The following is a 22,883-nucleotide window of genomic DNA, read 5'->3' as shown; positions in this document are numbered from 1 at the left end:
GCCATCACATCGCTAGATTGATTCTGACGTCCCAAAAAGGGCTCCTTCAATGATATTGTTCACCTGTCTCATTGGCTTAAAGTGGGTGACTGGGAGGGGTGCCTGTGGGATGGGGGTCGGGTAAGGGCTATTAGTGAGGACACAGGGTGAGGGGTATTGTTGAAGAGAAGGGTGAGGGTATTTGGGGGTGCTGGACTGACAGGTGGAAAAAACACTCTCATCTGACTAGCCTCCTCCATCGTTCCAAGGGGCCCCGTGTGAGCAAAGTAATGAAGTCCAAATTACAGCACAAGATTGCTAAGAACAAGCCTCTATTGTTTGCCCCGGGGCAAACTAAATGAGTGTCACAGCAAGCAGCAGGGCACAGACCGTTACTGCACTATTTAGTCTGTCCCGTTGTCTCAAGATGGCCCCGTTTCAGAGGTTCTCAGATCAGACTGCTCCCCTCCTCCCTTTCCTTTGCCTTCACCATTCCTCTGTACAGCCAACCCCTCCCCAACTCCTCACCCCAAAATAGGCCAAATCTCCTCTATTGTATTTCGACTGCCTAGTGTGAAATTCACTGTGACGTTAAATGTTTTCTAATGAATAATTATTGAATGGATATGCAGGGAGAATTTGTGTAATGGATTGTAGACTGCATTTTAAAGACGTCGTTTTTGTCTCTGCTCCGTGGTATTTACAGGACAAAAACACTTGGCCTTTCTCAGAAGAAACGAGGACCATAGGCGGAGGATAGAGGCAGGGGAGGAGGGGGACGGAGGGCTTTGTGTCAATTAGATCCAATGGATTATCTTTTTTTAAATGTTTTTTACAGAGAGAGTTGAGAATCAAAGGACTTTTGCTTCCAAAGGAAAAAACCCCCCCACAAAACCAACAAAAGCTGTGAAAACCTTTGGTCTACGTGTTGGTGTTGAGAATGCAAAACAGATTGGTGGAATTTTTCCCACTATGCATTTTAAATGTGGCGCTACATTGGACTCCTGGAGCCCGTTTGCACTGTGTTTGGTTGGTGCATCAGCTCTAGTGAAATTCGGGCTGCAGGCCAAGGTCTGTGTGTGCTGTGTAGTGATCATTAGCTTCCGTCTGTTCGTCTGCACAATTACGGAGCTCTGCTTCAAAGACACATAAGACCTCCAGACCCCTGGCTTCAATGGAACTAACAGAGACTATGTTTGTGCTTTTTGGGGTGCTTTTTGCAGCTCTGTCCTCCCCCATAGAGCCATTTAATCAAACCGTCATTATACCAGTCGCACTGGTCAAGATACTCGACTGACAATTTTGCATATTAATATGCAGTGTTCTCGCCCGCGTGCATCCTTGCGTCTTTGGCGCACATTTTTTGAGAGGGACGTACGATCGTCAGACAGGGTGCGTCACTCAAACTATTGAGTGAAAAGCAAAAGTGAAAAAAACCCCTGTATTTCATCTTTCTTTATTTCTAAAACTGTTTTTTTTAAATGACTACCAGGCTTTAACATTTTGATAAAACTTATATATAATTTTATTGTTTTTTTTTCTTTTTACTTAAACAGTTATGACTTTGTTATTAATAAAATCATTAATATTAACAGTTTGTTTAGTTTTTACGTTGTACTATTGGCAAAACTCGATCCTTGCGTATGCTTCTATACCATATATTCCTTTATTACTTTTGGGATGCATAAACGTTACGTTGGGATTCACATCCCACGTTTTTTAAGCGCATCCCAGGGATGCACTGCTTTCTTGTGGTAAAATGAACTCTAAATATGTGCAAAATATGTTGCTTTGCTACTTTGGGAGTTGGTTTCCTTTAAATTTAGAATATAATGAAGTTCTTTACCTCAACCAACTAAAAAGTATTAAACTGTACTAGATCATGACATTAAAATTTAGAAATGTAGATTTCTCATGGTTGGTCCGGTTTGCTGTACAGGGTCAGCTGGACATGGAGGGTGCCCTGACTGCAAGGGATCGGGTTGGAATCCAGGATTTTGTTCTGCTGGATGAAACCACGGAGGTCGCCTTCCTCAACAACCTAAATAAACGCTTCAGCAAAGACCTTATCTATGTAAGTCTGGAAAAGACCTTCAAAGCCCTGCTCTACACAAATGCATGTTAACAATTAATATGTTGGTTTAACTAATTCTTTCAGACCTACATTGGGACGCTGCTCGTGTCTGTCAATCCTTACAAAGAGCTGGACATCTACAACAAAACGCAGATGGAGCTCTACATGGGTGTCAACTTTTTTGAGCTTCCGCCGCACATGTATGAAAATATATCTCTAATGTATTTACACATCTGACGTGAGACTAGCAGTACGGATAGTAACCGTCATGGTGGATCTGCATTCCTACAGCTACGCTTTGGCAGACAATGCCTACCAAACCATGCTGGCGGAGTTCAACAATCACTTCATCCTCATTTCTGGTGAGAGTGGAGCAGGGAAGACGGAGGCCTCCAAGAAGATCCTGCAGTATTACGCTGTCAGCTGCCCGAGCACCACTCTGCTGAACACAGTCAGGGATAAAATGCTCATGTCCAACCCTGTTCTGGAGGTGTGATGGTTTCTTGTATTATACCAGTGCCACAATATACCAAAAAGCAGGTCATACTAACATGAGTGTATTTGGCGTGATGTTTTTCTGTAGGCTTTTGGCAATGCCAAAACACTGAAAAATGACAACTCAAGTCGGTTTGGGAAGTATATGGACATTCAGTTTGACAGTCAGGTAAGAAGAATCAGGGGATCGCAGAGGTGCTTTCTTTCCAATTCAGATGGAGGTTTTAGAAATTAGGGAAGACATTAGGATAAAATACTTGTATGTAGAGTATCCTGTATGCAAACTGAAGAAATGGTCTGTTATTTCATAAAAATGTGTGTAGAAACAAAAAGTGCAAATTTCAAAACAATTTAAAATTATGAAGATTTTTGATGAATATTGACAAACACAACCGCAAACAGCTTTCAAGAAGATAATTTATCCAGAGAAGATTTCTTAAATCCGTCCACTGGACCATAGGCTGTGTTTTCTTCTGCAAGATGTAGAGCTGCTGTCTTTAGGATCATGATGCCCATAGGGAGATGCTGTTGGAGGACACATCCTGAACTACCTCCTGGAGAGGTCGAGGGTCGTGCATCAGAACCACGGCGAGAGAAACTTCCACATTTTCTACCAGCTGCTGGAAGGAGGAGAGCAGGACCTGCTGCACCTGCTGGGCCTGGAGAGAGACCCCCAACAGTACAATTATCTAACTCAAGTGCGTAACTGTCACATTTATTTCACATATTTATGAGATAATATTAAACTCTGAAGACCTAATACTCTGTTTGCTGTTCATGACAGGGACAGTGTGCCATTGTTTCTTCTATTAATGACAGAAATGATTGGAAATCCGTCAAAAATGCTCTGCAAATCATCAATTTTGATGAAATGAACACTAATGTGAGTTACTGACTTAAACCAATTTGCATTTGCATTATTTCATTCTCTCATTAAGTTCTCCTCTGTGCAGTATTTGTTTGGAATCGTTGCCAGTGTTCTCCACTTGGGGAATGTGCAGTTTGACACAGATGGTAAAGGTCACGCCCTCCTGAAAAATGAAGCAGAGCTACGATGGGTCTCTAATGTAATAATATTAGAATGCTCTTGCATATTCATGATCATTACAAAAGGGTAACTAATAGATTCAGTGTCAATTGTTCCGACAGCTACTTGGAGTTGATGCTCAAAGTCTCCAAGAGGCGTTGACATACAGGAAGATTGAAGCCAGAAAAGATCCGGTAGATGCATTCTTATATGTTGCTTTTTATTTATAGTCCAACCCAACATGTGGTGTTTTAAGTTTAGCTTTCCATTCGTCTCAATGTAAAGGTTCTCAGTCCTTTTATGACTGATCATGCCGTCTATGCCAGAGACGCCCTGGCCAAAGCTATCTATGGACAGACGTTCACCTGGTTGGTCAACAGAATCAACGAATCTATGGAGAACAAGGTGAGGAGAAGAGAGAGAGAGACAGCTGACACAATCCAGGCAACAAGGACGAGCATTAAGTGTATAATTATACTTTCATCAGGATCCCTCACTGAAGACGGTCATAGGGCTTTTGGACATATACGGATTTGAGGTGTTTTATGTCAACAGGTAGGTTAGACTTTGTTTGATACAATTAATGAAGATGTTTTCATCTTTCTAACCAGTAGGTTTTTTCTCAGTAATACCTCATGAGAAACTTATTTTTTACTTACTCACTACTTAATTCTCTAGTTAAAATAATTGGTTTCGTGAGAAGTCCCCTTGAACCTTCACAATTTATGATTATTTAATCTTTATTCTGCTTGTCTATGTTTATGGTATGTGAATCATAATAACAAACAAACAAACAATAATGAAATAAAAAAATTTTTTTAAAAATTAAATTGACTTGTGTGACTTGTCATCATCCACATCCTCAGTTTTGAGCAGTTTTGCATAAACTACTGCAACGAGAAGCTGCAGCAACTTTTCATTCAGTTGACCCTGAAAGCTGAGCAGGAGGAATATGAAGCAGAGGATATTGAGGTGATGATGATGCAACCCACAGACAACCCACGAAACAAATCACAAATCAATCACAAGTCCATTACAATGATACTGTATTGTTGACTAGATATCCATTTCCCCCCGACTTTTTTCCCAGTGGGAACCAGTTCAGTTCTTCAACAACAAGATCATCTGCGACCTGGTTGAGGAGAAGCACAGAGGAATCATATCGATACTGGTGTTTCTCCACTATACACAGTTTTTTTTGTTTTTTTTAATTGCAGCAGGAATTGAAGTACATACACTAGAATGCAACACAGCAGGTTAAACAATGTCTTAATAATAATCCTGCAGGACGAGGAGTGTCTAAGGCCAGGAGATGCAACGGATCTGACCTTCCTGGAGAGACTGGAAGAAAAGATGGGAAATCACCCGCACTTTGTCACGTGAGATGAAATTTAACTTTACCTAAGTGCAAACACACTACACTAAGCATGCCTTTCAATACCATTCTGCAGTGAAAATTCAAATCATACAAATTTGACTACGTACTGGAATAATCCAGTAAATAGTACAATAAATGAATCCAATCAAACAGCTTTTTAAAATAATTAGGTGAATTGCATTATTTAAATAAAAGTTCCAGCTAGACTATATTTTGAAATCCAAAGCTTCTTCATGAGACTAAACTCCGTTCAGCGACGCTCCGCTGGAGGGTGTCTTGTGAGTGATCCGACAGTGAGCCCGTAGAGACAGCGGATTAGGTTTGATTTGAAAAGCTTCTCGTTCATCATCCTTCTGTCTCTCTCCTCCTCTTTGACTGCAGGCACAGACTGGCTGACAAAATGACACGTAAGACTCTTGAGAGGGGGGATTTCCGCCTTCTGCATTATGCTGGGGAGGTCACCTACTGTGTTGTGGGTAAAGAAAACCACAATATTTGCCCTGAACTGTTATTTTTCAATTTCAACTAACTGCCATTTTTGTGATATTGCAGGTTTCCTGGACAAAAACAACGATCTGTTATATAGGAACATAAAAGATGTAAGTCTGGATATTAATACGTTATTTGATATTATGTGAGGCAAGGGCAGCATTCGATACTACTTTATTCATGAATAATTTATATTCATAGAGATATTCTGATGCTTATAAATGAAGTTTCATCTACACCAATCATGGCCACACTAATGCAGAAATCATTAGCGCTGCTAGTTAAACCTGTTGTTATCCCTTCATCTTTCAGCTGATTTGCCAGTCTAAAAATGCCATAGTCAGAGAATGCTTCTCCACGATGGATCGAGACAGCAGGCGAAGACCAGAGACAGTGAGCGCTCATTATATTTGACCTTCAATTTCCCTCAAATGCGTCACCAGCAAGGCTGTTTTATCTGATCTGGAATATTGCTTTCGAACCACATTATTTGAAATCGTTGGTCAGGCATGTTTTCAGAGAGAAAGACAAACAGCGCCTTCTACAACTGGAAGATCACATGATATAAAAACGAGCATCGATTATCTGTCCCAAATGGGCATATATTTTTTGCAATTCTGTACTTACAGAGAACAATCTATATGATGCAGAGATGTTTGATGAAAAGAAATCTATTGTGAAGAGGTCGTGATCTCAGTCCTTCTCTGTCAGCAGCCGCCTGTCTGTGTCATCGCTGAGCCACATGTTTCTGACAGATGAACTGTTGTTATGACCCTCCTGTTGTGTCTGTAGGTGGCAACCCAGTTTAAGAGCAGCCTGCTGAAGCTGACAGAAATCCTCATGTCTAAAGAGGCCTGGTACATACGCTGTCTAAAATCCAATGAGGCCAAAAATCCAGGTACTTAAAATGACAGAGAGCAAATGTGGCTGTACTAGTAACAGGATGGAGGTATTTAAACTAGGCCCTTTTTTACACAAAGGTCAGTTTGATGAAGCACTGATCAGACATCAGGTGAAGTACCTGGGCCTGATGGAGCACCTCAGGGTCAGACGTGCTGGCTTTGCATACAGACGCAAATATGACATCTTTTTAAAGAGGTATGAAGGACCATAGAGGCTGGACTTCATGGCTTTTAATAAAATTAATCTGCTTTTGGTTTTTTACTTAAACCATCCTGAATGGGCTGTGTGCTGCGTCTTACAGATATAAACCACTGTGTCCTGCCACCTGGCCTCATTGGAGAGGAGAGCCCGCTGATGGGGTAGAACTGCTGGCTCATCATCTGGGCTATTTACCAAATGAGTACAAAATGGGACGGTGAGGACAGTGACTCTTAAATAACGTAATAAAGTATTCTCAAAACCAGGAGGAACCAAAAAAATTCATTTTCTCCTTTTGTTATAGCACCAAAATATTTATTCGTCATCCAAGGACACTTTTCGCCACAGAGGATGCTTATGAGAGATGCAAACATGAATTGGGTGAGTGCAAATCACTAATTATGGATTTAAGTCATCGGTCGTCGCCAGATGTGCTGTGATTACACGTTATTCTTTAAATCTGCAGCAACAAGGCTTCAGGCCAAATACAAAGGATACAAAGCAAAGGGTGAATTCAGAAAACAGAAGGAGGCTGGTAAATGTCACTAAACACAATGGAGACAGGATCTAATATCCTGTTTTGTTATGCATTAAACAGTGACACACCGTCCCTTATGTTTCTATTTTTTCAGCCACTAAGATAGAGACTTGCTGGAGAGGAGCGCAGGCGAGGAAGGAGAGAGAGAAGAGAGCCTGGGCTGTAAAAGTCATCAAGCAGTAAGGAAATGAGAGTGATGTCATTGCACTACTCCTCTTGAGGTTACTGTTATATTTTTATTATTTCATTCCTTCTAGATTTATCAAAGGCTACATCAGCAGAGGGCAATTAAAATGTACAGACAACTCAGAGTATCTGGCCTTTGTGAGACAGAACTACTTGAACCGGCTTAGAGACAATCTGCCAAAGACAGTTTTGGACAAAACAACCTGGTTAGCTCCAGCTGCTGTGCTGAAAGAGGTACTGCGATCACCCGACTCCATTTGCATTAAATACCACACAACATTTTATTCTGACCATGTAGATGGTTTTTGTCCTGGACAGACTTCAGAGATGCTGCGTAAACTTCACTATCGCCTCATGGTGCGGAAGTACGTCAGAGGCATCACTCCTAAAAAGAAAGCACAGGTGACACATGTATTATTGTATTCCTGCTAAAATGGTGTCATCATTCCTTCTATTTGAAGTGATTAATGTTACATTTGTCATCCCTTCAGTTACAATTGAAGCTCCTTACCAGTTCCATCTTCAAGGGCAAAAAAGAAAGCTACCCACAAAGTGTTGCACAACCTTTTGTGGACACCAGGATCAGTGAGGATTAGACACATTCACACAATTTCTATTCTTTTGAGCATTTTTTTAAAACACTATTGATAATCCTTAGGTGAACAAGATATAAACATGAGGGTTGTCCAGATAATTCGGAACGAGCACATAAAGGTAACAATCATTTCAGTCACCTGGAATAAACAGAGCCCACATCAGACCTGACTCACTGAGATACATCCTGTGCTTCTGCAGTACAGTGTCCCCGTCATTAAATATGACAGGAACGGTTTCAAACCGAGACCTCGACAGCTTATCCTCACCCAGACAGCTGCTTATGTGGTAGATGAGGCCAAAATTAAGCAGAGGGTTCTCTACACCTCCCTCAAAGGTCAGGGCAACACGATCAAACATATTCCACCTGCCATTAAAGATGTCTTCACATTATCTCACACTAGAAGTGTTTGTTTCTACTCACTGCAGGGATTTCCATCAGCAATTTGACCGACAGCATCATCGTATTCCACATCACATGTGAAGATCCTAAAGAGAAGGTGTGTGTGTGAAAATGTGAACACATTCACATTTTTTGATCTTGTAATATCTGTTGTTGTTGTTTTTTTCCAATTGGAAAACACATATGTCACTCAGTCCGGTTACTTAATGTGTAATCATAAGTGAGATGCAGTGAAACAAGTCAGACCATTAATTATATTTGAGCTGATGTAGCTGCTACATATTGAAAGCAACATTACCCCACTGATTAATATGGGAAAACATTCTGTGCAAATAAATGGAGTAAATAAGATAAGAAGTACTTTATTTATCCCAAACTGGGAAATTTAAATGATGAATTATACTGTGTATGTTCAGATGTACTGTATACTGTATATGCAATTTCCTCCGGGATTAATAAAGTATCTATCTATCTATCTATCTATCTATCTATATTTCATAAAGGAATGAGCAGAATGTGCAGAATGTAAACTTTGTAAAGTATGTTCAATCAGACCTTTTTTTTTTTTTTTTTTTGCTTTAGGGGGACCTTGTAATGCAATGTGACCACTTGTTTGAGTTTTTGACAAAACTCTGTGTAATTGCTAACAAACAAAATGCAATTAAAGTGGTTCAGGGCAGGTGAGTGTTTGTCTCACAAAGATTTGCAGAGTTAATCTATACTTGGGTCTTAAAAAAAAACTTTTTTGTGGTTTTGATTTTCAGCATCAAGATTGAAATCCAGGCAGGTAAGGAGAGCATGGTGGACTTCAGCACCGGACAGGAACCGATGGTGTACAAGGCAAAGAATGGACACCTCATGGTGGTGAGACCAGAGTTGTTCTAAAAAAGTGTGCTCGCAAATGAACGTACAGCATCAGTCAAGTGGTTTGTCACTGCAGGTCGCCACTCGAGTAAGGACACGCTAATGTGTGAGAGGAGGCACATGAGACGCCCCTGCATATTTCATCACGAAACCCCTGAGGGGACTTCATGACAGGAGATGCACTTGACCAGAAACCTCAGGATTTAAAAACCTGATTGAGCTCGCTTCATTGTACTGTACATATTTCCCATCTTATGAATTGTTTTCACATTTACACACAAAAAAAAAAAAAATTAACACTGGATTGAATTCAGCAGAGGTTGTACGCTGGACCATACAGTATCTAAGTAAATAGACATTTAATGCACAAAATGTTGAATTATTTCTTAAAAGCCATTCGTATCATTTTGTATGTTTGCTGATTTGGGGTATATGCGAAATAAAGAGACAAAAAAGAACGTTTGTAAAAATTTATTTGTGATAAAGTATATATAAATATAAAACATATACAAGTTTACTTCTGTGCAACTGATCTACAAGTACTGTGACTGTTAGACATACATGGAGTCAAAACTACCGCATGCAACCAGTCCATTCCCCGCTGAATGCTGTGATGAAGGACAGGTCTAATTTCTCTCCCTGTTAGGAGCTTGTAGACAGGATTCTCTTCCTACCAGGGAGATCTCCGGTTACGGTCTTTTTACTCCAACCTCAGCATCCATCATTCACTCAGCCCAGTACATTTAACACCTCAGATCACGTCTCAAATTCCCCTCGACTGAAAATAATGATCATTTAGAGAAAGGATATATTTTAAAATTAAAACTCAACATGGGAGAAGCACTACAGTAAAACACTGCGTCTATTTAATTGTAACAGAAACGATTACATTTTAAAAAAGGTTTAATTACCATTATCTTAGGTTTAATAAAAATGTCTTTGCCTTTTCTTCTAAGAGTAAAACAGCGCCACTATGTGGTCCCACTGTGTACAACACTGAATTAGCCCAGTGATGATATTACAGTATATCACAGAGAGGTTGGTTTACAAGGCTTCCTGCCACAAGCCTTTCTAACACGTTAACATTAAACTTTAAAAGTTTGGTATGACTGAGGGGATGGATTAAAGTAACAAGTCAGCAGAGACTTTTGGTTTGACATGGGAAATCTTTTAGATCAAATGCTTCGATGATATTCCTGATTTCCACAATCCATCCACAAAATCCACTTCCTTAGGCAGACCTTGTTGGTTTTCATATTACTCGACTCTGTGAGAGAATCTATCATGACAAGTAAACAGAACAAAAACACATTATTGTTAGACCCCACAACAAAGACGACAAGTGAGCACATAACACACAATCACTTCACCATGACACCCTGGAGTATGACAATCGCTTCATCTCATAACAGCATCATGGAGACAAGGCTGAAAAAATAAATCTGAAAGTGTGACAAAGACGCAATGGGTGACATAAGGCACGAGCGTGTTGCGAAGACTGTCCAGAGAATCAGAGAAACGGGACGACGGGTCAAGGGAGAAAGGTCACTGGTGGTGGTGAGTGCGGTCATCAGGTCGTTTGATATGAATCCTACGAACGCGCTCAATTCGTTCACGCTCCTCGTCCTCATCCAGATGATGAGATCGTCCTGCAGCGCCCCCCGTGGCTTCCAGCAAAGCATTGTCCGGACCCCTCCCGTCGTGGGACTCGTACAGGAGGATGTTGAGGGTCTCTTCATAGATTCGGGCCTCTGGGAATTCAACCTAGCATCAGCAGAATTAAACAAGACTTTAGAGACATATTTAAATAAAGTGCTGTATAGCTTTGTCTTCCAAGAATAAAAGACCACAGTGTGTGTATGTTACAGATTGCACATACCTTTGTCTGCTTTTTTTCTGTGGCATACACAATGGAAGTGCAGCACACTTCAGCAATCTTACGACCCTGGCCGTAAAATGACCAACAACAGATCTCATCCCCGATCACATCTTTAATGAAGAGCACACGGCCGTTAAACCGCAGGGACAGCTTGTCAAACAGCTCAATATTTTTCAGCATGTTGTCATCAGAATTGCTGGGGAGAAAATGAAAGGATGGACAATGGTTAACATTAACTTGTTCTTTGCTTGTGGAATGACATGCGTTACACACCTGACACCAGCCAAAGAGAACTCACCTGGTATATGAATATTTGTTGTTGCTTCTGTTGTATAGTAACTTAACTGTAGGCTGTGAAGACAAATTAGTTTGTATACTGACAGCTATTAGTGACAAACATCACTTGACTTAATAATCAAAACTACAAATTCAACACGATATGTAAACTAATAACATGAGCTACCTTATTTGAGGTGGCTATAAGCCTCTGCTCTTCCTTAGATGATGTCATCAGAGGCACTTTACAAAGGGGTTCATAAGTTTCTTTGTTCTGAAGAGAAAAGTTTGTTAGGTAATAACTGACTTATTTACATTAAATAACTGCAACATACGAGGGGATGGTGGTACACCTGGTAGAACAGATGAAACAGAGGTCATGCAACAATAAGCAAACGCTAAAACAAAAATAACTAAGACTCACTGTTTTGGTTAGAATAACTTGGAAAGTAAAAGGTAGACATTCAAAAACTATTTATTGAATTTAAGGAAAAATGTGACCGGACAAAGTTGCTGTGACACGATTCAATCTGCTAAAACAAAGAATAAAAGAAAAGTGATTATATATGATAGAAATATTTAATACGTTTTACAGACATAGTTCAAAAGAACTGTAATCAAGAAACAGCTCTGAAGAGTAAATTTTTCAAAGATTGTAATATAGGTGCAATATTGACACTGTTTACTACCCTGGCCTACTGACAACCCTCTGTTGTGATGATACCTGTAAGGCAGCAGTACATTCATCAGCCAGGCCTTGGACAAGGTAATACTTGGCCTCAGCAAGCAGTTCCTCCGTTTCCCGTCGGCTGTCTGGGAGCGGCACTGCCCCATCTCTAAGGTAGTTCAGGATTGTTCCAAAATGTTTCCCACAGCGATCAATCAAGATCCAACCTGTGGGTATGAAGTGACGAAACACTAGTCAGTAAAAGATTACAGTCAGTGTGTAGATGACGGCTCAACAATTTCAGCTCACCTTCACTGTCTGTAAGCACCTCCATCCTGCCACTGAACATGGCTTTGAGCATAGTGTCTTGTTTGGTTAGTGTCTGCATTGTGGTGTAGTACAGCGCCCCACCCACATTCAATTTGACATATTTAGAGCTGGGGCTGGAGCCCTTGAAGGATGTAGTCCGGGTTGTAGCTGCCGGCACTGCCGAGCTCACCACACTCTCTCCTGACATCTCTTCCTGAGGCAGAACAAGATAAAATATAAAGTGAAACCCAGATCAGGTCAGGTATGTCACAGAAATTACTTGAATTAAGGTATTTAGTGGAGGAAACAAATGGCAATCAACACAAAGACAAATGTTTACGTGGATACCCGGACCTAAGAATAAGGCATTTCTTTTCATCTACATCATTTCTGATTTTGCCAAATAATCTGTGACATTATGCCCCAATTCATTAACACTTGATGTTACTGAAAATGCAACTTTTTAGAATTTAGGAAAACAGATTTCAAATTTCAAAACGTTTCTCAGCGCAAGGGTGTGGTTCATTTAAAATTTGAGACAATGATAGCGGTCAATGCCTCGGACAAATAACCCAGAGGACGCTATTGCTGTGCAATTAGTAGGAACGATTCCATTTTTTTTGTATTGCTGTGAGAAAAGAACGGAACATCACCCTGTTTGATGTCGAGTGCCTTTGTATTTCAAGAATTTTATGAGAATGTTCACAAGTTTTCGTAATCACAGTAAAAATCACGGAAAACAATAAGCAGGGCAGCAAACACTCACGGACCTTTAGCATTACGGTCGAAATCGGGTTACCAGCCTGTTCCAGCAAACTAACGATGAACACACGCAGAATGAATGCAGATGGTTTCTACGTTCGGAGGGTAGAGAATGAAGAACTGAGCCGCATCCCTCAATCCAGTGGCTACCTTTAGCACTAGGCTAACGGCCTCGCTAACTAGTTACGTAAACTTACTAACCTTACACACAACTGACATAATTGACACATAATATTAATCGTCATATAGTGACAGTAAAGTTTATTGTTTATATATGTATATATATTAAGTTTGGAAAAAGATGAGAATATTTACCATAGAAGACACAGCAGACTCTTAATCGTAGTTTGCTAGCGTCAGTCAGCTAGGCAAACACCCACTTCCTTCCGGTCCAGCAGTGCGCAGTTATAAAAATGACGTCACACTTCAGGCTTTCCTTAAAGGGACAGATAACATTGTGTTCAGCACTGCCTTCGCTGTACTGTATATATTCACCGACGTATAAGTAACATATTGTAACAATCCCTCATTGTCGTGCATGCGAACACTCTAGACTTCTTTGGTCAGCTTCAATGAACACGTCCAGCCTTTACCATTAATAACTCCGGACTGACCAACTCTCACTCACCCACCTGCCTGAATAACTTACAGGCCAGTAGCATCACTTCAATCATTAGGAGGTGCTTTGAAAGGGTGGTGCTGATCCACATTCAGAGCTGCATACTGGAAACACTGGACCCCCCCTACCGGCGCTACAGGACCACACTTCAGGGGTCTTCACTCCTGTCCTCCATTCCCTTTGCGCCCATCTCTGTGAAATTTGACCGCGCCTTTCCTAGATTTGTACCGTACAAACATGGCAAAATATATGTATTGACAAGATTAAAAAAAAAAAAAAAAACTTTTAAAAATGTATCTCCAACTCTAAACTTTGCACGAATTCGGTAGAATGGCCAATATATGTGTTAATTTTTTTTTTAAACAACTCTGGTGACATTACTTGCAGATGGAAAAGTAAGATTTTCATTGCACAGAGAATCTCCGTTTCTTTGTGCACTTCATTATAACGCTTTGAACCCTTTGAATAGCTGCTTGTGCATTTCCGCCGTGAAGGAGTAACACTGATTACTGTCCCCATGCCACCCACCCACCACAGTGCACTAAAGCGTTATCAACCACCAGATATAAAACTGAAATTTTTTTACATTAAAAACAAAGACAGTATGTCTGACTTTCTTCCATCGATTAAATGTCAAATAAAATGATTTTAACACCTCATCAAATACTACCCGGAATCATTTAATGCGACACAAGGGGATTAATGGCTGCAGTCAATGTAAGGATGTCCTCTCATTGTTTACATTTGGAAACAATGTGTTCTCTTTGTTTATGAGCCTGCCATTGATAGGAGATCAAACCTAACACCGCAGTTATGATCAATATCCCCAAATTAATCTGAAAACGTTCTCGTCGAGACAGTTTCAAGCCGTCAAGCGGTGGACTAGCCCTGTGTGCTAACTACACCAGCGTTATTATTGTATGGCTCGCTGCTCCAGAGATGGCAAGTTAGTCTTTCTGACGCTCTGCTTTCCTCCTGCCTGGATCTAAAGGACAATCAGATGACTGATGAGGACTAATGTAGATAAGACCAAGGCCTGATAAAATCATTATCGGAGCAATTTCGCAGGTAAGTTCACTATTAAGCGATGGTGTGCAGTTGTGAGAGTGCACCCCATTATCAAAGCTACGATGTGCTTATTGCGTAAATGTATGTTCCGAATGCCACAGTTAAAATGTCATCAATCCAAATGTATCTGATTGTTTTATAAAACGAAGGCTAAAATGCTTCTTTTACAGGGTCCACAATGTTTACTGTTCCTCAAAGCTCCAAGTCCGATTTTTTGGACAAAGCCCGACAGGCAAGGGAGGAAAGGAAAGGACTGAAGGACAAGGAAAGATCAGCAATCCTCATCCAGGCTATGGTCAGGAGCTTTCTCTGTCGCTGCAGACTCAAGAAGCAAATAAGGTACACTCTAATCTAGTTAAAACCGATTTATCTGTGATTTAAAAAGCTTAAAGGTTGAGCTTTGAGTGTGTTCCTTGTAAATCTAAGGAGTATAAGAACACATGTGAAGTTAACCCAGAATTATTATATATGACTCAGTTCCACATTAATGTAATTGTTTGCTCAATATTTTCATTCTGTATCTCACCAGGAAAGAAGTTGATGATTACTTTCTAGCCTGTCAAACTGGGACATCAAAAAGAAATGCACTTTCAATTTTTAGAATTGCTCGGAAATTACTTTTCGTATATCACCAAGAGGATAAATTGGTGAGTACACGTGTGGTACAAGCCTACTCACTTTAGTTTCACTGTTGTCTATAGTTTCTTTTTGGGGCTGTGTTAGTCGAAACATTGTAATTTTGTGCTTCCCACAGAGGTTTGAGAAGCTCTGTCGTGCTATCCTTGCCAGCATGGATGTGGAGAATGAACCTAAAGTGAGTGTGCATTTATTTTCACCCTCCACACACCAAACATTTGTAAAAGTCGTTTTTGTTTCAGTGACTGTCTGGCCTACAGGTCTGGTATGTTTCCTTGGCTCTCTCCAAAGACCTCACCATACCTTGGCTTAAACAAATTAAAGACGTCCTGTGGACCTGCTGTCAGCGACTGAAAGTTTTAAAGGTTAATATTGTTTCCAAGCGTATTATTGTCTTACTGACATTCAATTCATGACTTAAATTGCACATTTCACGGTTTTGTCATTTGCAGCCTGATATAATGCAGGACAATAAACTGATAACCCTGTACCTCACCATGCTAGTCACCTTCACGGATACTTCCACCTGGCGAATCGTCAGGGGGAAAGGTAAGTAAACTTTATTATTTAACATTTTCTGTAATTACAGGACATTCTTTTTGCAGAGTTGACATGTAATTTTTCACTCACTATTATAGGAGAAGCTCTCAAACCTGCTTTGATGAGGATTTGTGAAAACATAATGGGCCATCTCAATCAAAAAGGATTCTATTCAATACTGCAGGTTCAGTAACAGAGCCTCTTCTTTTACGATTTCATCAAGAGATTCAGTGAAGATGTGTGACTTTGATTCAGATGTCATTTTAATCAAATAATGCACATTCTATGTTACCTCACCTTTTCTTGTTTAGATCTTGCTTACCAATGGTTTGGCTCGCTCTAGACCGTCTCTTTCCAAAGGCACTTTGACGGCTGTCTTCACTTTGTCATTAAGGTGAGCTGGGAAATGATCACTCAGTCGCTGCATCTGATTAAAAAAATGATGAAATGTCAGCTTCAATACATGTTACATTCAGTTGTGTTGTATTAAATTTCTGCTCTTTTAGTTTATTTGTAAGCGACCTTTTTAACTAAATCTATTATTTTCAGACCAGTTGTTGCTGCTCACTTCTCCGATAATCTGCTAAGATCATTCCTCATTCACATCATGTCAGTTCCAGCCATCATATCCCACCTCAGTGTCCTTACTCCAGAGGTAAAAAACATTATTTTTGTTGCACGAGAGTTTACAATAATCTGAACTGTTAGAGGCAAAGTCTCAATTTTTAATCTTTCCCAACAGTGTATGACATCCATTCAGGCACATGACCTGCTGCGGAAGTTCATTCTGTTTCTTAGCAGGGAAGAACAGTGTTGTGACATCTGTGTGTGTCTGGAGGGGAGCCACACACTCTGCTTACTTGGTAAAGTATTTTGGATAAATTATGACTTTCATTGGTGTGATAGCATTTTGTACAGATGTGACAATCCTTTTGTGTTTCACGTTTGTAGGTAACCTGATTCACTTGGGCTACCTTAACGAGAAAGTCATGGAGGAGGAGGCCAACCACTTTGTGAAGGACCTGACTGACATGCTGTCCTACTGCCAGAGATACGTATCCCAGAAAAAGTCCAACCTCACCCATTGGCACCCTGTGCTGGGCTGGTTCTCCCAGACAGTCGACTATGGGTCAGTGAAATATTTAAGTATTATTTACCAGATATAGCACAAAAATCCCACAGAGATGGTTTGGTAGACATATTCAGGCTGTCTGGTTCTTCTTTAGGAAGAGCTACAGCTGGAATTAGTCGTCCATGTAAACTCAATATTACGACATCATGTTGTAAAACTTTAAAAAATACTGTGTTCTCATATGCTTGTACTTCACTCCGTCTCCCCTCTGCCTCCTCTGTCTTTTCTCTCTGCAGTCTCAATGAATCAATGCCACTGGTTACTAAACAGCTTCAGTACCTTTGGGGGGTTTCTGTCATTAGGACACTGTTCAGTGACGTCCTCTCTAAAAAGCTGGAGAGTCAGGAGCCAACACCTCCACCCCCGCAACCCAGTACATCACAAAACAACCTACCTGTTAAAAGTGAGTTATAAACTCAAACCTAATGTTTCAATTTAAGTTAAATATCATGAGTGTAAAAGTTCTAAATGTACTTTAAGGTTTTGTACATCCGTGGTGTGTCTGTGTTTCTAAAGACCTCTTCAAGCGAGCATTTCAGAAATCTGCTTCCGTAAGGAACATCCTGAAACCGGTCGGAGGGAAGCGGGTTGACTCAGCTGAGGTTCAGAAGGTGTGCAGCATCTGCGTGCTCTACCAATCTGCTCTGTCGACACTTACGCAAATACGACTCCAGATACTCACCGGTCGGTACCAGAATCTTTAATTTCTTTTCATGTCACAGAAGCTTCAGCTATTTTTGAATGATTCTAGAACATGTCACTGAATTTTTGCTTGTGTTGCTGCAGGACTGACTCACCTTGATGACCTTCTACCCAAACTTTGGGCCTTCATCTGTGAACTTGGTCCTCAGGGAGGCCTCAAGCTCTTCATGGAGTGTCTGAACAATGACACAGAAGAGTCCAAGCAGCTTCTGGCGATGCTGATGCTCTTCTGTGACTGCTCACGCCATCTCATCACGTAAGTTCAGTGACTTTGTTGTGCGTAAGACTTCCAATTGTGGCAACAGCATTTTACAAATCAAAACTGTCATTTTATTACAGAATTCTGGATGACATTGAAGTATATGAAGAACAAACATCTTTCAAGATAGAGGAACTCCTCACTATCTCCTCATTTCTGAACACATTTGTGTATAAGATGATATGGGATGGCATCTTAGGTGAGTGTGTGACCTCAGAAAAGTTTATGAAGATAGCACTGAAATAAAAAGAGATATTTTTAATGAAGTAGATGTTTTGTTTTTTGTGTTTCACAGAAAATGCTAAGGGGGAAAAACTGGAGTTGTTCCACAGTGTTCATGGTTGGTTGATGGTGCTTTATGAACGTGACTGCAGACGACGATTCACTCCTGACGACCACTGGCTGCGCAAGTAAATGAAAACACTTAAAAACTTTGGATCTCCTCCTCTCACTGTTAGAGGATACACTGCTTTATGATTACATTTAAAAGCTCACATTTAAGTCATTGCGGTGTTGCATTCAGGGACCTAAAGCCCAGCCTGTTGTTTCAAGAGTTGGAGAAAGGCAAGAAAAGAGCCCAACTGTTACTGCAATACATCCCACATGTCATTCCTCATAAAAATGTGAGTAAAAAGGATCCGCAAAGGTCGAGCTTCTTTTCATTTTCAGCTACATAATCCCTTTTCTTCTCACTTTAGAGGGTGCTGCTGTTCAGGAACATTGTCACCAAGGAAAAAGAAAATTTAGGATTGATAGAGACAAGCTCTGCTTCACCGCATGTTACCCACATCACCATCAGACGGTCACGAATGTTAGAGGTATAGAGTCAAACATCAGGTTCAGTGTAATACTGCTGTATGTCGAGTCGCTCCCGAGTAACGACTTTAATTCCTGTCTGAAGGATGGATACGACCAGCTCCGCAGATTACCAGCAAATTCCATAAAAGGTGTCATACGTGTGAAGTTTGTCAACGACCTGGGAGTAGATGAGGCCGGTATCGATCAGGATGGTGTGTTCAAGGAGTTTCTAGAAGAGATTATAAAAAAAGTGTTCAATCCTGCTCTCAACCTGTTTAAAGTAAGTCAAGCAAATGGAAAACTGTTTTGTAAGCCATCACACTTCAGCTACTGATTTGTTTTACACATTTTTTGTAGACTACAAGTGGAAATGAAAGGTTGTATCCTTCACCTACGTCGTACATACACGAGAATCACTTGCAACTATTTGAGTTTGTGGGGAAGATGCTCGGGAAAGCCATATATGAGGTACATTTGTGAGGCAGTCAGCTGTTGGTCTGTACTCTGAACTGTTCATTGTTTTATATAATCTTCTGTGTCAGTAACTCTAATTTTTCTATACTCAGGGTATTGTTGTGGATGTCCCTTTTGCCTCTTTCTTCCTCAGTCAAGTCTTGGGTCATCACCACAGCACTTTCTACAGCTCCATCGATGAGCTGCCCTCATTGGACTCTGAGTTTTACAAGAATCTCACTTCCATCAAAGTCAGCAGGATTCACACACAGACGAGTTTTGCTACAGTGATGTCCTCATTTATTATCTCACATCTTTCCTTTTGGGTTTTCAGCGGTATGATGGAGATGTCGGGGATCTGGGACTCACGCTATCCTATGATGAGGATGTCATGGGACAGGTAAACTTTGGAAAATAGGATCCAGTGAAGTTAAATCCATGATTTTACAAATTAAAATCATGTTGTTTTTTTCCTCACAGCTTGTCTGCCATGAGTTGACGCCTGGGGGCAAAACTATGCCAGTGACAAATGAAAACAAGTATGTACAACTACTCGTATGCCATTTCAAAAATAGAAGTTCATTGATCCATTTTAGTTTAATGAGGTTTTCCTTTTACTGATTGTTGTGCAATAAATAGAATTCACATTTAAGTCTTCTCATTTCCTTCAGGATCAGCTATATTCACCTTATGGCTCACTTCAGGATGCACACGCAGATTAAAGATCAAACTATAGCTTTCATCCGAGGCTTCCGGAGCATCATCAACCCAGAGTGGCTGCACATGTTTTCCACACCTGAGGTTCAGCGCCTCATCTCTGGAGACAATGCAGAAATTGATCTAGATGACCTCAAGTATGTGGCATTTCAGATATCTTGAATGAGGTTTAAATGAGTCCTTACTCGTACCGTAATGATTTTAATAGTCTGCAACAGTTTTCTTTATTTGTGCTTCCTGTGCAGATGCTTATCCATGATTTCATCCTCTTTCTCAGGAAACATACTGTGTACTATGGAGGCTTTCACAGCAGCCATCGTGTCATCATCTGGCTGTGGGACATCTTGTCCAGTGATTTCAATGCTGAAGAGAGAGCTATGTTCCTTAAAGTAAATAATCATCCGTTTGTAACTGTCCCATCCAAATGAGTTATTACCATTGTGGGATGGTTCATCAGATACTTCATTTGTTGTCTGTTTTTATAGTTTGTTACCAGCTGCTCAAGGCCGCCTCTTCTAGGTTTTGCCTACCTCAAACCGCCTTTTTCCATCCGTTGTGTGGAAGTTTCGGATGATCAGGTAAGAAGAATGAAATAAAAACTTTGCTGCTGCCTTAAGTTATGACTGTGCTGTAATTTCAGCATCTGCATCTGCTTGTAACTGAGCATTTTCCCTCTCTAGGACACCGGTGATACACTCGGAAGTGTCCTTAGGGGCTTTTTCACTATTCGCAAGAAGGAGCCAGGTGGTCGGCTTCCCACTTCATCTACGTGCTTCAATCTACTCAAGCTACCCAACTACAGCAAGAAGAGCATCTTGCGTGACAAACTGCGGTATGCTATCAGTATGAACACGGGCTTTGAGCTGTCCTAACTTTGTCTGGAGAGTCTTCACAGTGGAATTTGTCCAAGCCGTCGGAACCAAGCACAAGGCTTTGTTTATATGGACCAGAGCCTGTCAAGTCAAAGGGAATCACACAGGACCTAAAAACCCTTTTGTCTCTTTTTAAAACTGGATGAGCTCCTTCCTCTTCAACCTTCCCTCTCCCGTGAAAAAGGATGCTGTTTGTGCAGCACAATCCAATTTTTAATATTTCCCTCTGACACTGAAAACTCAATGTTGAGCATTTAACTTAATGAAATATGGATATACAGTGGCTAGATCTTTGTTTCTCAGGCTTAACAGAATCACGCTCTGATCTAACACTCCCATTTTAAGTGAACTGGAAAGCAATACAGATGCAACGCAAGCCATTAGACATATAGTTGACTCTCAAGTGAAATCAAGCAATGCAGTGTTAATTTACTTACAGGCTTGGACTCCATTATCTGTGGAACTTTTAGCTGATATTGGATGAGTCTTAAAATGTCTTACTGAACGTAATGCATCTTTTGTAAATGGAAGAAAAATCAATGTCTTGTGTTCATCCTCTATGATGGAGGAGAAGTACACAGCAGTGACCCTGTTTTTATTACATTCTGTTCCATTTCACAGTAAGTCATTTCTTACTTTGTGTTTTCGTTGCATACAGATGTGTCAGATCTCTGATTTCTATGTCCTCAACTACGTCTGGTCTGTTTGACGAGACACAATGTCCAGACACACAAAGAACAGCAAAAATAAAAAAAAAGATCATGTGAGGTTGATTCATTTAGAAAAAATGTCATTGCTGTAAAATGTCACTTTTTAGGGATCAAATAGCAGAAATGTTTTGTCTCTTATTTGTGTCTGCCCACAAAATCAAAGATAGAAATTCATTGCCGCAACTTCTGTCCAGAAAATTAAAGTAAATCATGTAAGTACTTGTTCTATACTATTAAAACAACCATGTGTCACTACATCCTTGGATAATGCCGAGTGCCTCATACAATGCCGCCATTGCCCCCGCTCTCAACATGTCAGACTGTAACCAATAACGATGTTTATCGGAAGCAAGCCATAGAGGGGGTTCTTTACTGGACTGATCCTCTGCTCTGACTAACAGCAAAGCCCAGAAACACAACCACTCTTCTACCCCGACAACATCAACCGAGGAGGGTTTTGCTACATTTTCCTCCCATTTCTGTGGACTTTTGAAGCCATTCTGATAAGCGTCTGAGGTTTAAAACCTCTCAATATGATGTCATGGACTGATTCACCAACCAAATGCTACTGCTTGATTCAGTGTTCCCTTGAATGGTGATGTTGCACACACCTCTGCTGTTTGTGGCTGTTGGGAAAAGGGTCATGAAGGTGAATGTCATATTATTAGCCTAAAAATCATTTTACACAGGGTTCAATTACATCATGTGGAAGGAAAAATTGTTTGTCATCAACTGCAACGTAAAAAAAAAAAGGTCTTTATTATGCAAAAAATGTTTTCTCTGAAATTAGTATATATAAATATATATATGTATATGGTTGTATGGAATTAACCTGCGGTATACTAATGACATTAAAAACTGCAAACATTTTTAAGACACTCTACATTCAAGTGTGTTCATGAGCAAGAGGGAGGAAAAGATACCTCAAAACCTTGTCTGTCTGTCTTATGAGGTCATCAATTTTAAATGATGTCAAGTGTAGGCTCTAGGCTTTAAATATACCAGTGTACTGCTGATTCTGACTTTGAATATGGTTTTATTGCAAAAAAAAAAAAAATCCTAATAAAACATCCTGGAACTGCTCCTCGTCCTCATGTGAAAGATTCCATGTCTTTTTGTGGCACTACAGTTTGTTGAATGTGATCTTTTTTATGCTTTGACATTAATATAGACATGCATTTATATTCACCTTCGTATAAATACATCTGGGCCTTTGCATTACATTTACAATAACAACATACTGTAGTCCAAAAAATGAACAAGAGTGTGGAAATGAGTACAAAAGGAATTTGATTGGAGCGTCGTCTGAGAACGCAGCTTGTGGAGGTTCCTCTGTTCAAACATGAACTGACTCAC

At 40.4% G+C, this 22,883-nt stretch overlaps 3 protein-coding genes across 4 annotated transcripts; 2 read left to right on the top strand and 1 right to left on the bottom strand.

Annotated features, from left to right (window-relative positions):
* The first annotated feature begins 882 nt into the window (after positions 1–882).
* On the top strand, positions 883–9,395 carry myo1ha (myosin IHa). The gene is made up of 32 exons (XM_068310390.1): positions 883–906; positions 1,925–2,053; positions 2,138–2,253; positions 2,345–2,543; positions 2,637–2,717; positions 3,067–3,246; positions 3,333–3,431; positions 3,502–3,615; positions 3,698–3,769; positions 3,861–3,980; positions 4,063–4,130; positions 4,442–4,547; positions 4,666–4,746; positions 4,863–4,954; positions 5,335–5,429; positions 5,506–5,552; positions 5,755–5,835; positions 6,235–6,340; positions 6,423–6,540; positions 6,647–6,760; positions 6,848–6,924; positions 7,010–7,078; positions 7,176–7,260; positions 7,339–7,501; positions 7,586–7,669; positions 7,759–7,852; positions 7,926–7,981; positions 8,063–8,198; positions 8,291–8,361; positions 8,847–8,944; positions 9,029–9,128; positions 9,205–9,395. The coding sequence occupies exons 2-32, from the start codon at positions 1,931–1,933 to the stop codon at positions 9,229–9,231; spliced, it is 3,072 nt and encodes a 1,023-aa protein (XP_068166491.1). The 5' UTR covers positions 883–906; positions 1,925–1,930; the 3' UTR covers positions 9,232–9,395.
* Positions 9,396–9,584: 189 nt separating this feature from the next.
* Positions 9,585–13,417, bottom strand: kctd10 (potassium channel tetramerization domain containing 10). The gene is made up of 7 exons (XM_068310448.1): positions 13,337–13,417; positions 12,260–12,473; positions 12,008–12,177; positions 11,471–11,557; positions 11,306–11,358; positions 11,008–11,203; positions 9,585–10,892 (listed from the first exon to the last, which is right to left on the bottom strand). Exons 1-7 carry the CDS (start codon positions 13,337–13,339, stop codon positions 10,674–10,676), a joined length of 942 nt encoding a protein of 313 aa, XP_068166549.1. The 5' UTR covers positions 13,340–13,417; the 3' UTR covers positions 9,585–10,673.
* Positions 13,418–14,339: 922 nt separating this feature from the next.
* Positions 14,340–22,603, top strand: ube3b (ubiquitin protein ligase E3B). 2 transcript variants are annotated; one of them, XM_068310514.1, is made up of 27 exons: positions 14,340–14,708; positions 14,879–15,047; positions 15,238–15,355; positions 15,463–15,522; positions 15,605–15,709; positions 15,797–15,893; positions 15,983–16,068; positions 16,196–16,278; positions 16,434–16,539; positions 16,627–16,747; positions 16,836–17,013; positions 17,253–17,419; positions 17,533–17,700; positions 17,803–17,974; positions 18,058–18,176; positions 18,273–18,387; positions 18,501–18,600; positions 18,676–18,795; positions 18,879–19,055; positions 19,133–19,243; positions 19,342–19,479; positions 19,563–19,628; positions 19,709–19,767; positions 19,900–20,082; positions 20,223–20,334; positions 20,431–20,523; positions 20,626–22,603. In XM_068310514.1, exons 2-27 carry the CDS (start codon positions 14,887–14,889, stop codon positions 20,815–20,817), a joined length of 3,207 nt encoding a protein of 1,068 aa, XP_068166615.1. In that variant the 5' UTR covers positions 14,340–14,708; positions 14,879–14,886; the 3' UTR covers positions 20,818–22,603. The 2 variants fall into 2 exon arrangements, with proteins under 2 accessions (XP_068166615.1, XP_068166616.1); XM_068310515.1 differs by lacking the exons at positions 14,340–14,708; positions 14,879–15,047; positions 15,238–15,355; positions 15,463–15,522 and having other exon boundaries at positions 15,631–15,709; positions 15,849–15,893; positions 17,497–17,700.
* The last annotated feature ends 280 nt before the right edge of the window (positions 22,604–22,883 follow it).

Source organism: Antennarius striatus, chromosome 3 (assembly GCF_040054535.1).
Source record: "Antennarius striatus isolate MH-2024 chromosome 3, ASM4005453v1, whole genome shotgun sequence".
NCBI lineage: Eukaryota > Metazoa > Chordata > Actinopteri > Lophiiformes > Antennariidae > Antennarius > Antennarius striatus.
Note: the sequence above shows the minus strand (reverse complement) of the source record. Positions and strands in the feature narration are given on the sequence as shown.